Raw genomic sequence first — 16,748 nt, forward strand, 5'->3', positions numbered from 1 at the left:
GTAGAAATATAAGTATATGTTATATATGTTAAAACAGTATACAACTATATTTCACATACCAGAAAAATACTATTATTATTAATGCTATTTAGTTTAGCATAGTTCTAATACATATCACGTTTATAGTTAATTAGATATTTAAGTTAAGATAAAGTAAATGAGCTTGGTACTTCTTATCAATGACAGGAAGTTGCAAATGATACCATCTGTTTCAACTGAACAACATTGTAACGTTATTTTTGGAAAATCCAGTATTATTAAAAGAACCTGTTACAGAATGAGTTGCCTACTTTTTTTGCAACACTCATATATAGAGGAAATGAAAATATTCATAAGTAAAATATCTATATGTATTGCAAAATATAAGTTTTAAAATAAGCGACTTCAAGCCTAGTGTGTCAGTCTGAAATCGAAGCTTACATATTACAAGAATGCAACGCGAATAACAAAAGGGCATTCTAAATAAAAATTATATACTAATACTATAGACACTACAAACCCATTTTCTCCACTTTTATGTATATTTATAAATTTAAAAGGCAGTTGGATTCAAGTAGCCAATTAACGAGCGAAGTGTGAACGACGTCATTTGAAAAAAAATCTTCCGTTAAGTTTGAATTTCAAAACTGAGGGGAATGAGTTTATGGTGTTAATATCATCATGACATTAAACAAGTCACAATTGTATAATGTCACACGCAACGTAATATTACCGTAATTGGTATAGTACAGGTGTAATGGTGCAAATACCAAAATGGCAACAGTAACAGAAAGACTTCCCTGGCGGCGATGATAAAATGCGAACACGGAGCCAACAGATGAGGTTTCAACTGGTACTGGTATTATTATACTCTGCAAACATCAAGTACAATAACGCGGTAAAACTCCACTACTCCAATAACTAGATACTTAAACTCCAATACAATTCAACGAGATCTCCGATCCGATCTCATTGCTGAACAACTCCCCTATATATACCCACACTGTCTATAAATAGACCATTACGTCAGCATACATAATTAGTCTGGAATTTACTATAAATTTCTAGAATGTTCCATTACCTTCTATTGCCTCCTACAGTTGTTCTATTACCTATTCAACCATTTTCTAACAAAAATCTAGAATATTCCACCCAGACACAGTACGGTTCTAGAACATTCTCAGTGACACGGAAGTGGTAAATAAGTCGTATGCGACGTATAATATAATAATATCAACCATATAGTGTATAGACCGAGTGATTTGTCAAATGGTCATAACCCCTAAATCCACTTATGTATCATCCACCCATCCTGCAGTTTTACCATGAAAGCTTTTCATTTCGATATTATGTATATTAAATGTGGGCGTTGCGCATACATTATGTTGAACACAGTTATAATAAATAATACCCATAACGCCCTCGTGTTCTTTAAATTTGACAAAACGTTACTAAGTAACCGCAGTAAAATCAGGAACAGAACTGAGACCACGAGAGAGAATTCGGTATGTACATGCATATAAATGATATAAATATTCGTTACTAGTTTCATTAGGTTCACACCGTACAACTATAATTGAAATGGTCGAAGGTCACATTTTCGATTTGCTGAGATAAATGGTGGGGATACCAGGGAGGAAGATGTGTACATCTTATCTGGTCCTGCCATACACTGTAAATACCACAAATTATGTCACGTCAAATGTAAAGTTTTCAATTCATATTCACATTTGTTTATTAATAGAATACCTAAAATCCCCACATGGGGTGCTTGAAACTATCGAAAGGCAGCCATACCAGCATAAAATTCATAATAATGATACCAATAAAATACAAATAATGTTAAAAATTTGTCTACAAAAATGAAAATTCATAACAAGCTTTCAAATTAACGATGTTTTGCATAAAATGATAAAAAATACTGTGTAAATTATAGCCTATATGCACATGTATATTATTGGTATTTTCCCGTTATATTGGTTGGAAGCCATGAGTCGATTACCAAAGTACATAGAAGCTGATGATGTGAAGAGAGTACTCAAGATGACTGAATTGATACCAATTATAGAGAAGGCAATGGGAGATTTTTCTAAAGGAGATAATGGTGGTGTAGTACAGCCTGTTAGGAGCTTTATACCAGTTGAAAAACATGGCGGGTAGGAACTATTTTTATCTCAAATTGTTAAAATTGGAGATTATATAAATTCACACTGAAAAATGAGTTTGTCAAGGACACTATATCTCTTGCATTGTGAAATGGCCCTGATTTTTCAAATGAACATGGTAATTATCTGATCAATTAGAGAGTTGGGATCCATGAATTAAATGAACTAGATTAGGCAAATTAACGGGTGGACCATTTTGAATCATGGGATGGGCTTTCAAACCGACTCACTCGAGCTAACTACAATCACGACTATTTTTATATTTGAAAATGCATTTATGGTATAAAATTATAATTTAATTTTTCGCCAGTTTTTTCGCTGCAATGTCTGCTTACAGTGAAAAAGATGAAACATTGGCCACAAAATTGTTGACACGCTATCAAGAGAATGCAGGCACTGGCATACCAACCCATACGTCTGCAATAATATTATTTGAACCTTCTACAGGTGAATTGAAATCGGTGAGTCAATATGCCTTTCAGAGTGTTGAATGGGACATGGCATACATGTACAGGGAAAATATCCAGACCACTAATTGACATATTGAGAAAAAATTCTCAGTTTTTTTTTATTACTATCTGGGGAGGATTCTAGATGGCTATCCCTACAGTACATATGGGTATATTAGTTACATGTTTTATATTACCACGTGTACCCCAGCTGTAATATTATTGTCGTGTTTGGTTTTGTTTAGATAATGGATGGTGATGTAATAACCAGCATGAGAACTGCGGCTGCATCAGCAGTGGCAACAAAGGTGGGTTGAATAGATTGGAGGTGTTCTAATATTACGAGTTTATTATGAGGATACAGCAAGTACGTATGAAGGCAGTATGACAATCGTAACGACTAATGCGTAACAGGAATTGGTGCATTCCCGTACTGTCTGACTGCATATTTTGCAGTATTTTCGTGATAACCATATCATTATACATTGAAAAAATGTTTTTGAGTGTGGTATAAATGTGACATAATAAATGTGACATAATAAAACACATTTGTACAATATCGTTTAAATTGTTGTGTAATAAACGCTATGTAGGCTTCTCAAAACAAATGTCAATATACATTATATGCACGTGCACAAGAATTATCAGCCCATGGCCACTGGTCTCTAACTACACCTGACCATGCAACTATTTATGAAAATTGCATTAAATCTGAAACCAGGTCTGTTACTATATTTCTAGAATGACATCTCCTCAGGGTAAAGCTGACAAATGAGATTCATATAAGGAGTTGGTCAGATGTAGTCCGAGGTGTATATACCAGGATTCATAAAACGGTCACTGTAAATTAAAAGCAACTCAGCAAGCAAATTTTACTGAAGTCTTTTTTGACCATACGTGTTTTTAATTTTCATTGCAGCAAAATATGTATTTCATATGTCACTTACAATATAATTAACACATTTATTTTGCAGTATTTGGCTTCCGAGAACTCAACAATTCTGTGCATACTTGGTTCTGGTGACCAGGCACGAAGTCACTACAAATCACTGCATCATATTTGCAATTTTGAAGAGGTACGGTGCTTTTCATGGTGTTGATGACATCACAAGAAATTTGATATTCAGTAACTTTAATCATGTCATGGTTTCGCTCTACCTATCACGATCTTCTTACTGGAGATTAAATTTCCTTTTAATATTCATAATAATAATAATTCATTGTTTCATTCACCGGTGCATGATTGCATTAGGGAAAGCAGTATTTGCCCTCAATTATATTTAGACAAATAACATGAATAAATAATAAATAAATTGCATCCATAGAAATAGTTTCCATTTGATAGGGATGTGCCGATGGGCTGGGTCCATTAATCAACATGTCCTGTAACAACTTGCATTAATTTCAAATGTAAACCAATGAATTTTGCTATTATCTCACGTCATAACTTAATTTTAAGTTCGATTTCCCATAAAAACACGTCACAACACTTAATCACACACCGTTGTGTTTGATTTCATCGACATTCAATACAGGTTTTTCATTGAACCTTGGATGGCGAAGATGATAATAAGACAGAACCCCACACCCTTCTTGTGGCTTTCGTTGCGTATGGAAGCTATTTTCACGAGTGATTCCACGGTGTATTCTGCGGCCGTACTTCACAGCAGAATACACCGCATCTCAAGTGTTTATATATATACCATGTTTCATTGAAATATGTTGATTGGTTATTGGGATATCAGTGGAACTTGCAAACAGACTGTGTCAATTCAATTGTTTCCTTTTGTGCATTTGCACATGAGTGAATGAATCCAATATAAATATTAGAATTAAATTCGGACTTGCATATTACAGATCTTCTTTGGACAGGTGGTTCTACTACAATCTTTTCTTGCAGGTGCGGGTTTGGAGTCCAACTTTTAAAAATGCACAATACTTCTCATCTCAACTGAAATCGAAAGTTTGCGCAACTGTGGAAGAAGCTGTTAGGGGTGCTGATGTCATAGTAACAGTAACTTTTGCAAAACAACCGATTGTTGAATGGGAATGGGTCAAACCAGGAGCTCATATAAACGGTAAAATCTTCATTATTTCAGTATTGCACATTGAATATTATTTGGATTGATTTTGTAATAATGAAATCTAGAATAAATCTTCTTTAATTTGCGAGATTTATATTTATATATATATATCTTTATAAGAACATAATGAAGGTGACTGTGATCTTATGAAATTTAAGGTTCGTCAGATAAAATGATGTTACTTTAATTAATAGTCAGGGAAAGATGTGTAATCTAACGTCAATAAATGCGTCTGTTCTGCTAATTTCCAATATTGCAACTAATCCTTGCATATAAAAACATATGTTGCTACATTTAGGAAGTAGACACTACAGTTTCCTGAATGTGGGTGGGTTTGAATTGGATACAAAAAAGTTCTCAAGTGAGAATGTTATCAAAACATATTAGCATAGAGAAAAGTGTTATTCTAAAGTGACTAAAAAAACTTTGTTACATTATCATTTTCTGAAAGTCGGTGAAACTTTTCATAATTGAACAGGACATATATAAACTCTACAATATAGGTTAAATAAATTCTCAAACATTTGTTTTGTTAACTCTCATGAAATTGTAACAACATTAATATCATGAAAATTGAAAGATCTAAGTGGTTACACAGTGTGCATTCAATTTTTGTACATGTATAAACAACTCATATATTGACCAGCTTTATATAATAAAACTACTATCTTTATATATTTATTAATGAATAACAGTTAAAGTTATTGAGTACAAAGAAAGTAGAAAACAAGACAATAAAAGCAGCGAAAATATAATAGAGTACTATGTTTACTAAATGAGGTTTCTAAATACTGAACCATCTGTCTGATCAGGTGCATGTTTTGAGTATTCATTATTATAATGAACTATATAGATATGATTTATTGAAAACTTCATCTTGTAATTGTGCTATTTTCACAGTGATTGGAGCAGTTAATAAAAAATGGCAAGAATTATCATCTGAACTGATGCAGAAATCTGTGGTGTACGTAGACAGTAGAGAAGCTGCAATGAAGGGGTCTGGTGATATCATCATTTCTAAAGCTGACATCTTTGCTGAAATCGGCGATTTAGTAAATGGGACAAAGGAAGCACAAAGAGAGAAAACTACTGTGTTTAAATCGTTAGGTGTGTTACTTTAACTATAAGATTTATAATACGAGAGAACTTTTTTTCACTAATGATTATGTCACTGCACATCTATGCAATGCATTATGAGGGATAACATCCATACTTATTCAATGAGACACTATTATAATGAAAACTGGCTAAATTATGTCATTATAGGATTCTTATTAGTATTCATATCAATAAAAATGACATTTTCATGCCATATCACCAAGCCAAATTTCAAAATATAAAGAAATAATCTTACTATAGAAACCCTGTGTACTTTTACATTTTGGACACTTGTACTGTGCAAAATTGTGTAAATTTAGCACACTACACAGGTGTATGCATTTCAGGATTTGCAAATTTGCGAATATGATATCAGGTATGCAGGCATATAAATATAGGGATCAGTCTGTAGAAATATTAGGCCAAGTTATTCACGACTTGATATCAGGTTAAGCAGATACATGTACAAAAATGTCAGCCATGCAGGTATTTATATACAGCTATTCTATCAAATTTAGATGTTAGTACGTGTTAGTACTCCCATGGTGCATCACAGGCAGATTATCCGTCTGTTCTAAAAATATGAAAATACGTAATTTATAGGATGTCATTGTTCTGTGTCGTCATTGTTCACTTAGATAGTACAATGCATCATGGGATATGACAATGTGTATAATTTTTGTTGGATATAATTATTAAAAATTTTATAGAATCACTCAAATCTAAATAACGCAATACAAACTCATGATCTTATTGCACCATTATCTTTGCAATCCCTGCATTTTGAGAGAAAGTGAAGAGTAAATATTTTACTGTGAAATTTAGTCTCTGTGATCGCTATTATCTCAAGTATCTAGTATACAAAATTAGATGTGTTTTACAGTGATGGTTCATGTGATGTAAATTTTCTGTTTTTATTTCCCACAGGTATAGCAATCGAAGATGTGGTTTCGGCAAAATTAGTATATGATAAACATATGGAAAATCACTAGAAATATTATTTCTTCAATCCAGCATATTATTTATCTAAGACATGTAACTAAGTATAATTATAAATGTTATTACTGATCAACATTTAATTCACAAATAAAAATAATCCTGATTTTCTTCAATATTTTGTTGTAATTGTCATTCTCGCATCCTCCACCACCAAGACATTTGTACAACTGTCATGTTGTTAGCAAAGATAATTGTGGATATTGAAAACACTAAAATTGATAATATAAACAGTCACCATTAAACTAAACATCAATTTTGCAAATCATGATTTACTTGGCAACAGCGGAAGGCGCCATAACTCATCGTCGCAGGTAATGTAAAGTCCGTTGTAGTTTTGGTTGAGTTGAAAGCTTGTATCCACACTCATGAGATACAAAGTTAGTATAGATACTAAGACGTCTATGCTAAAATACAGGCGAAGTTCTTTATTTCACTTGCAATTTACTTTCGTTATTTTTCTGAAGGGATGAATAAATTTTCTATAATTTACCTTTAACTAAAACATTTACCTATAAAATAAACTTTATACAAAACAGCTGAAATATCTTTCCAGCGAAAATTCATTCCAGTATTAGTTTATGAATTGTGTATGGTATGTAATTTTTGCATAACTCAAAATGCCTACCACCAAAAACAATTCATGATGCGCCGTATAACTACAGTGTGACGTACATTATCGAATTATAACAATAGCTGGTCACTGGTAGCAGACTCATGATCGGTAGACCCGAGTTCAAATCCTACCTTAGGCTGAACATCAAAGGGTCGACCTCTATCCTGGGTGAGTGTGCCACAGACTCAATGGGAAGGGAAATTCTACTGACCGAGATTCATTCACTAACGAATGCGACTCTGGGGGAACCTTGGTTAAGGTCCGCAGGTATTGTGTTCGACCGGGTCTGGTTGACGCCAGGATAGCGCATTAAAAAATTGACATTTGATAGGGAGTTCAGATCAACAGTTTGAAACCATTTCTTTATGAATAGTAATCATATGGATAGAATGCGTGCATATAAACTTTTATGTGATACTCGTGGAATATATTAGGCATACAATGTACTGAACAAGTTATTGTCAATGACACCCACACGGTGCTTGATTGGCTGTAAATTGTTGGACATTAAAACTACCTCAAATTGATTTGATGAATGCAGTCAGCAAAAAGCATGTTGAAAAAGGTTATTGTCGACATTGGAAAGATTTTCTTTCCGAAATTGTGCGGATTTATAATTTGAGCTTGGCTCATTTAGAAGATCAATTATCCCATTCGATTTTTACTCGAAGCTGAAACCACTCAGTTGTTTGGTGGAAAAAAACAAACAATTGAGAATCACAACGAGACGAACTTAGGTACATTGCTCCCTTATCCCAGTTGTACCAATTGTTAAGCATTGTTTTATTATAAATTTGTGAACGCAATAATTTTAAACTCGCATTCCTACTCTGTATAATCTACCCAAAACCTATCAATGACATTGTATGCAGCTCGGGGTTTTGGGTTGTGTATTGTTATGAAGAATCTTATCCAACAGAGTCTTGAAATTTAGAAGTCCTCCTAAAGTAAAACGAATCATACAAACATGGCCTTGGTTGACAATGGAACATGAAAATTATGTTTGTGATTATACCACATTCTTGAAACAGTGTTCAAATAGTCAGAATCTCACGAAACTATATATCTTTCGTGGTGATTAAAATAACCGCTGGAAGGGGTTCTGCATACTATGGTGTGTAATTAGGACCAAAAATAAACTCCCAACACATTAAAATACGAGCATTTAAATTTAAAATATGAGCAGTTAAATCTAAAATATGATAATGAACGTTAAATTGTCATCACCATTCAGTTTACTCTTATTACAAAACCCAAAGTTTGAACTTAGTAGATTTGAACATAGCAAATACGAACATTATCATAATGCTTATTATTCCCGCGTTTGGCCAAGTGATTTATTTTTAGCTCCGCGGTCATCGTAGATTATCTGCCGTCGCCTCGACAACCGATAAACAAAATAATTTAGTATCGCTATGACGGTGTTATATACCTGTTTGAATTATCGTTTTGCATTTCATGTTTAGATTTACCGCATCATTCCATTATTATTATTATTCTATTATATGTGGAACACATATTAATTTAAATTGTATTAGTGGTTAGTGGCTTAATTTACACATATTTTACATACTTAATAAATGAAGCAAAAATAATGTAATATTCATAAGCTAACAACAAAACATAGTAAGTGTGATGCTAAACACCGTGTGTTCAGAAAAGTCTAAACAAGTCTGCAGGTGATTGGTGTCAATTGGCATTGTAACAGCCATGCTTTGAAATAAATGCTTTGTTTTCAGTCCTAAGTATCAATTGAATGTCTTTGATAAAATCATGCAATGTCGCGAACACCAATACGACGTCAATATACATAAGATACATGTCAGTTTTCGTAATTCACTGTTATCAGCAAATACCACTCGTTGAACCCAAAATGATGCCATACTCATAAGCTATTGACAGAAAAACTAAATGATATCAGAGATGACCATACAAAGTTAATTTCATATTATCCATAGAGTGTTCAGAAACGTTTATCAGGCGATTCGCTAATTTTCACTTTGTTGCTGTTGTTGTCAGTGATATTGTGCCCATACTTAGAATAACTACCCATGAAGAGTACAAGTCTGTCAGAAATATCGAGTTACTGTCAAAAATAACAATATAAGATGTGCTTGTATTTCAATGATACCAATCAGTGTCTCTCGTAGGATAGGTTGTGACACTATCAGGGGTAAAATCTTCTCCACGGGGTTCTCCACACTTGTCAGGGGGGAATCTCGTCTCGTCTCTCTATCTCGTCCCCTTGAGGTACAGGATCGGGAAAGTCACTTTAACTTTACAGTCAAGTAAGACACACACAACGAAATACGTTTCAGCTCTCGTCTTAGTCGGTCAATCGAGCACTCTATAAGACACGGCGCCCTGGGGAAAAAATCCCCAAGACTCTCGCAAGGCTGACCCAAGACTCTCTTAGACTGCGTCAAGGCTCGCCCCAAGTCTCTCCAGGACTCTCTCGACTCTCCAGGACTGCCTCTCTACTGTGTCTATCGTGCTGTGCTCCCCAAGACCAACTCAAACTCTCTTTATTCATTTTCAAAACTCTAACCAATTACAAAGCAGTAAAAAGACTCTAAGGCGTAACCTTCAATCATAAAGCCAATCACACTAAGCACTGAATACGTCATATCTTTTGATTAATCGTTCACTACATTAATAACTATGGATACCAACTGTCAGAATCGCGACGGTTATCTGGTAATTAGTTCCAAATCACTGAGCCAAGTTCCGTCCAAAACTTCAAATAGGCCTAAACGATGACAGACATAACACAGCAATTCAGCTAATAATCAGCTAATTAAGTCGGTCAACAGATACACAAAAACAAATTCATGACACATCCCTTCACCCAAACTGAGATTGTGCCTCCTCACATAACACGTTCATAAATCAAAGATACCGTCCTCTACTCATCGTCATACAGGTTAAATACAATACTAAGAAAAAGGAAATAAATCAAAAAGAGTAAAACACACTAATTAAGTACAATGATTATAAAATCTAAATACAATGGTTATAAAGTCTCAAATATCAACGGTTATAAATCAAAAACAAGGGAAAGGCTACCAATCGACTCACTTTTCTCAAAACGGTTCGCTGAGGTAACCCTTCGCTGCACTGTCTCCGTTACTAAGGTTACAAACTCTATATCAAAAGGTCAAAAAAACTAAGGCGTGGCGGTGTAACCAAGCGATCAGCCAATCGCTGCAGTCGACAGCATGATCACGTGATTACCAGGGATGCGTCTCTCGGTTAAAGCATTGCAATGCGGTAACTAATAAACAATGAATAAAAAGCTATTAATCAAACTCCTGTCATATACGCTTATAAACTTCAACTGAACTCACAAGTCGTTTATCTAAACAAAAGTCATATGGCGTGGTAACAGAATGCAAAGACAATGTCGCTTTCATAACACATTACTCCTCTGGCAAAAAGACGGGGAAAAAGACTAAAACGATAGAAACTACTAAGTTACATATAAACCTGTCAATCATGAACAAAAGCTTGCGATATCAAACAATACGTATATAAGCGCACCAAACTCCCATCCCAAAAAGATATTAAAAAACGTTACAAAGTGCTCTCAACTCAAAAAAGCGTCAGAAGTATTCCGGAAACAACACATAAACAAAAACAACTCTTAAAACGTCGATATCTCTGTACTCGACAAATCTCAAAACTCTTAAAAAACTTATTAGGGCATTACTTTCCCCATCATAATCCGTACTCATAAACTCATTAAAACACCATAAAAATTCACAAAACTCAAAACACTGTGTTGCAAATACTTGTCCACTGAGGCGCGCTTAACTCGTTATAAAGGACCTCGCACGTCACTAAATATCATTTCAAAACAAAGATCTGGGCGCTTACATAACATACAATTCGACATCACAAAAAAAACGGTAAAAACAATAGAAGAAAAACAGCAATACATTACATTACTGAGCAATAGGGTTAGGATTGTGAAAAGAGTTCAACGTCTTAAGTTATACAGTGTCAGTTACAGTGTCCAACGAGCGGTTCTCTAAACAATACACAGATAGCTAAAGTTCGAATCAAAGTCTATAAGCGTCTTCTCTTGTCGCGTTATTCCGGGTCGTTCTTTGTCATCTTCTTATCTTTAATGTCGCTCAATTCTTAATTATTCAGTCCTATCCGGCACTCGTCCTTCATAAGGGGTTCTGAAATCTTCATCTCTTCAGCGTTGTACATCGGTGCCATACTGTTAACTGTGTTAGTCGTCAAGCGCGGTTTTGTCTCTGCCATGGAGCTGTTAGTTTGGTTCGCAAGAAAGACACACCTCTTCGCCATTTCACTTCTCTTCACAGGATGTCAATGTGTGTTAAACACCTGCCCGGATTCTCCACCACGTATCAGGGGTAAAATCTTCTCCACGGGGTTCTCCACACTTGTCAGGGGGGAATCTCGTCTCGTCTCTCTATCTCGTCCCCTTGAGGTACGGGATCGGGAAAGTCACTTTAACTTTACAGTCAAGTAAGACACACACAACAAAATACGTTTCAGCTCTCGTCTTAGTCGGTCAATCGAGCACTCTATAAGACACGGCGCCCTGGGGAAAAAATCCCCAAGACTCTCGCAAGGCTGACCCAAGACTCTCTTAGACTGCGTCAAGGCTCGCCCCAAGGCTCTCCAGGACTTTCTCGACTCTCCAGGACTGCCTCTCTACTGCGTCTATCGTGCTGTGCTCCCCAAGACCAACTCAAACTCTCTTTATTCATTTTCAAAACTCTAACCAATTACAAAGCAGTAAAACGACTCTAAGGCGTAACCTTCAATCATAAAGCCAATCACACTAAGCACTGAATACGTCATATCTTTTGATTAATCGTTCACTACATTAATAACTATGGATACCAACTGTCAGAATCGCGACAGTTATCTGGTAATTAGTTCCAAATCACTGAGCCAAGTTCCGTCCAAAACTTCAAATAGGCCTAAACGATGACAGACATAACACAGCAATTCAGCTAATAATCAGCTAATTAAGTCGGTCAACAGATACGCAAAAACAAATTCATGACAACACACACACACACACAACGCAAATGAGATATATCCTAGCAGTTTGAATATTAATCAGCAAGATACGACTATGACAGTATTTGGGTCAGTATTGTTGGGTTTGTTTCAATGATTATACAATTATCTAAAACTATTAGTTTGTCAAATGGTTTTGTGAAAACAGTCACATATTATTTTAACAGAAAAAAAATTGTTCCTCATTACTTTGAGTCAAGAATTAATTGAACTAATCTTGCTGCATTTTAGACCTGCGACTAATTGCAGAAATTCTTTTCATAATACTGGGCCACAAATAAATTGGAGCTATTAATACCTGTTTTATAGTTTTATAACTGCTGACAGAAAAAAAAACCTGGCCTTAAAACAAATACAAGAAATAACATATTTTTATTTAGCAACTTTCCCAAACTTAAAATTTGGTAGATTTAGTATGTTGTTTAGGGGGTATTTGTGACCTGTTACCGTAAAATGACTTTGTTGCAATTAGTGGTAGTATATAAGCGTGTCGCTAAATTCACTGACTACAGTCCACATTGATGCAATAATATTATTTGAACTGTATGATTGAGAACTATATTCAAAATTGTTTGAAGGTTTAGGAGGTGTTTTGACGCATCCGCAGCTGTATGGATATAATTAGATATTGAAACTCACTGCCAACGTTTGACCACAATCGGGCACAACTTCATGAAAATGGCCTTATAATTTTTTCTAGAATTCAATGGAACTCCACAGAAATTTATATTAAATTAATAAATTACATTAATAACTATGGATACCAACTGTCAGAATCGCGACAGTTATCTGGTAATTAGTTCCAAATCACTGAGCCAAGTTCCGTCCAAAACTTCAAATAGGCCTAAACGATGACAGACATAACACAGCAATTCAGCTAATAATCAGCTAATTAAGTCGGTCAACAGATACGCAAAAACAAATTCATGACAACACACACACACACACAACGTAAATGAGATATATCCTAGCAGTTTGAATATTAATCAGCAAGATACGACTATGACAGTATTTGGGTCAGTATTGTTGGGTTTGTTTCAATGATTATACAATTATCTAAAACTATTAGTTTGTCAAATGGTTTTGTGAAAACAGTCACATATTATTTTAACAGAAAAAAAATTGTTCCTCATTACTTTGAGTCAAGAATTAATTGAACTAATCTTGCTGCATTTTAGACCTGCGACTAATTGCAGAAATTCTTTTCATAATACTGGGCCACAAATAAATTGGAGCTATTAATACCTGTTTTATAGTTTTATAACTGCTGACAGAAAAAAAAACCTGGCCTTAAAACAAATACAAGAAATAACATATTTTTATTTAGCAACTTTCCCAAACTTAAAATTTTGTAGATTTAGTATGTTGTTTAGGGGGTATTTGTGACCTGTTACCGTAAAATGACTTTGTTGCAATTAGTGGTAGTATAGAAGCGTGTCGCTAAATTCACTGACTACAGTCCACATTGATGCAATAATATTATTTGAACTGTATGATTGAGAACTATATTCAAAATTGTTTGAAGGTTTAGGAGGTGTTTTGACGCATCAGCAGCTGTATGGATATAATTAGATATTGAAACTCACTGCCAACGTTTGACCACAATCGGGCACAACTTCATGAAAATGGCCTTATAATTTTTTCTAGAATTCAATGGAACTCCACAGAAATTTATATTAAATTAATAAATTATTTTGCTTTATTTTTTATCGTATATTACTACAGAAATAATGGTAACCATGGAATATATACAGTCTTATAAATTGTTTATCAATAGAATCCTGTACTATTGTAATAGGATATATGTCCACATATAAAAAAATCAAATAAAAAAATTGATCTATACATATATGGAAAAATATATATACCAATATTTTATTAAACTATTTAGAATTGTATACAATATTTATATTTATTCTACATATTTTTTCTATAATGCTATGCAAATTCTGTTTGTTGTTGTTTCTTGTATGAGACATTTAATCTTTCTTCTCCAGTAAGAGCACATGTAATGTAAGTTTTGTTGGTAAATAGAACAATCAATATTTGTTTGTATTCAAATACTACTCAATGTCATTTAAATTCAACACAATATCCAAAGATTGCAATGATTAATCCATATAATTATAATATAGACTCACCGCATCCAATACTGTACAACGATGCTTTACATTGCTAGGTGCGTTTACACAAGAATTTCCTCTTGTAAAACGATCTTTAAAGACACATGAGCACTGTATTCGTTGTTCACGGGCGTATGAATGAAAGTGCTGGTCCGCAAACCAGATAAACCATTGAATTGAATGGTAACTCAACAGTTGTTAGATAAGTATAGAATTTTGGTGAAGTTAATCACATAACTACTGTGAATACATATTCATCCCCGCAAATTAAAATGTTGTAACTGGTGCAAAATTGTCACTGGTCAGAAACTTAGAAGAGACTCTTTGTATTTGCCATTTTGTAAAGGAGCGATTACTTTGTAATATTATCCTCAATCGTGTTGAATGAAAACTTGTATATTTACTTTTGTGTCTCCAATAGTGATGTCTTAATATATGATGAAAACGTATATTGATTTGTAGTGAGGATTTTAATGAAACAGATCGAACGTATGTCGTAATTGCATATAGGTATATTCTTGGAGGGAAGTTTTTGTTAATATTAATATTTATATCAAAGACTTTGTACAATTTGAAGCCCCTTTTTGTCAGGTAAGAAAGTATGGGAATGACTAATGTTGTAACTAATGGCGTAAAAGCTGGATTTTAGCTCAATTTAATTTCCAATGACATACATTGGCATCACAATATGCAATCACCAGTCTACCTATTTACGTGCAATATACGCCTCTGTAGTACTTCACAAAACAAGTACATTTGTACTGAAATGGCATTTTTATGCCAAGACATCGATATATAGCGCCCCCAACGTTATCAAATCTGTAGTTGTTTAAACATGCATTGTAATTACGTGTGTTTTCTTGGATAAGAGCAATTCTATTATCAAAGTAATAACACCAAGTAGTTGGTGGTTTTCATTCTATCCAATACGTGTACATCTATATTACCGGTAGGGCAAATCAAAAAATATCATTCACACATAAATTGATAAATAATATATTTGCCTGCTAGACTGTCTTGAATTACACTTACATAAGTTCAATATTATAAGACCGAATTGAAAATTAAATTTATACTTTAATATTTTATTTTCATTATTCTCATATTACAATTGAAAAATATATATTTTGCTTTAATATCCAGGGGGCACTTCTGTCAAAATAACAAGGTTGTGGCTTTTGCTTTTTCGGTATGTCACTCAAAAATCCCACCATGTGTCTCTGGGCACATCACAGCCTATGGTTACAGGCGTTTTAGCGTAAAATAAAATGTCTTAATTACGACCTAGTTATTATAATTGTATTTGCCCTGTTTCTGTATTAAGCATCACCTAGACACTTACTGTGAAACAAACATGACAGCCTAATGATAATGTGTAAATTAGAATGCATCTATTCATTGCAGTATCAGTCAACGTTAAACAACATGCCGTGTTGTTATACAAAATATATATTTTTAGGAAATTGGCCAAATATTTTGAAATATTTTGTCTGTTGTGGTGGTACAACGATAAAAGATTATTTCATTTTGTGTTACGACATATATTATATATGTCAGCACACTGTGATTTCAATGGCAGTTGAATCCAAATAGTTATTAACGAGCAAAGTATGCAAGGCGTGATTTGAAACAACTTCAACTTGAGTTTGAATTGTAAATTGAAGGGAATGGGTTCATGGAGTTAACATCACCATGGCATTAAGCAAGAAACAAAGTCACAATTGTATAATAATACCAACCATATAGTGCGTAGATCGTGTTATTGGTCAAAAGGTCGCGACCCCTAAAATTCGCCCGTATAACATTGTACAGTTTCGCTCTGAAGGCTCTTTAATTTTGATACCGTTTATATTCAACGTGAACGTACAGTACGCATACATTATGTTGAATTTTAAGATGCTTATGATCTGTTGTTTTTTATTAATTTGACCATTTTTTCATTTCCCGAAATAAGTGTGCAGTCGTTCATTTTCAGACTATATATTACGTCATTTTTATACTGTACATATACTATACTATGCAGTATTAAATTTGTTTCCTCTGTCATTCGTACGGGTCCTATCGAAAAACCTTTAATATGCTGAAACACTTGGCTGGAAAATTGTACTTTATAATTTAAAGATATTTTACATATTTTATGAAATGAAATTGTACGTGTTGTTATATTTGGGTCT

The 16,748-nt window shown here is 34.0% G+C and overlaps 1 protein-coding gene across 1 annotated transcript; it reads left to right on the forward strand.

Moving 5' to 3' along the window:
• Positions 1 to 1,403: 1,403 nt before the first annotated feature.
• On the forward strand, positions 1,404 to 6,887 carry LOC100378729 (ketimine reductase mu-crystallin-like). The gene is made up of 8 exons (XM_085502912.1): positions 1,404 to 1,484; positions 1,967 to 2,135; positions 2,455 to 2,605; positions 2,839 to 2,901; positions 3,568 to 3,669; positions 4,494 to 4,671; positions 5,578 to 5,784; positions 6,703 to 6,887. Exons 2-8 carry the CDS (start codon positions 1,969 to 1,971, stop codon positions 6,765 to 6,767), a joined length of 933 nt encoding a protein of 310 aa, XP_085359038.1. The 5' UTR covers positions 1,404 to 1,484; positions 1,967 to 1,968; the 3' UTR covers positions 6,768 to 6,887.
• The last annotated feature ends 9,861 nt before the right edge of the window (positions 6,888 to 16,748 follow it).

Source organism: Saccoglossus kowalevskii, chromosome 8, assembly GCF_978046115.1.
Source record: "Saccoglossus kowalevskii chromosome 8, keSacKowa6.1, whole genome shotgun sequence".
In the NCBI taxonomy this organism is placed as follows: domain Eukaryota; kingdom Metazoa; phylum Hemichordata; class Enteropneusta; family Harrimaniidae; genus Saccoglossus; species Saccoglossus kowalevskii.

Coding starts and splice junctions, on each gene's coding strand:
- LOC100378729 (XM_085502912.1), top strand. CDS start 1,969: ATGAGTCGATTACCAAAGTACATAGAAGCTGATGATGTGAAGAGAGTA. Junction 2,902..3,567: donor CATCAGCAGTGGCAACAAAG/GTGGGTTGAATA, acceptor TTTATTTTGCAG/TATTTGGCTTCCGAGAACTC. Junction 4,672..5,577: donor ACCAGGAGCTCATATAAACG/GTAAAATCTTCA, acceptor CTATTTTCACAG/TGATTGGAGCAGTTAATAAA.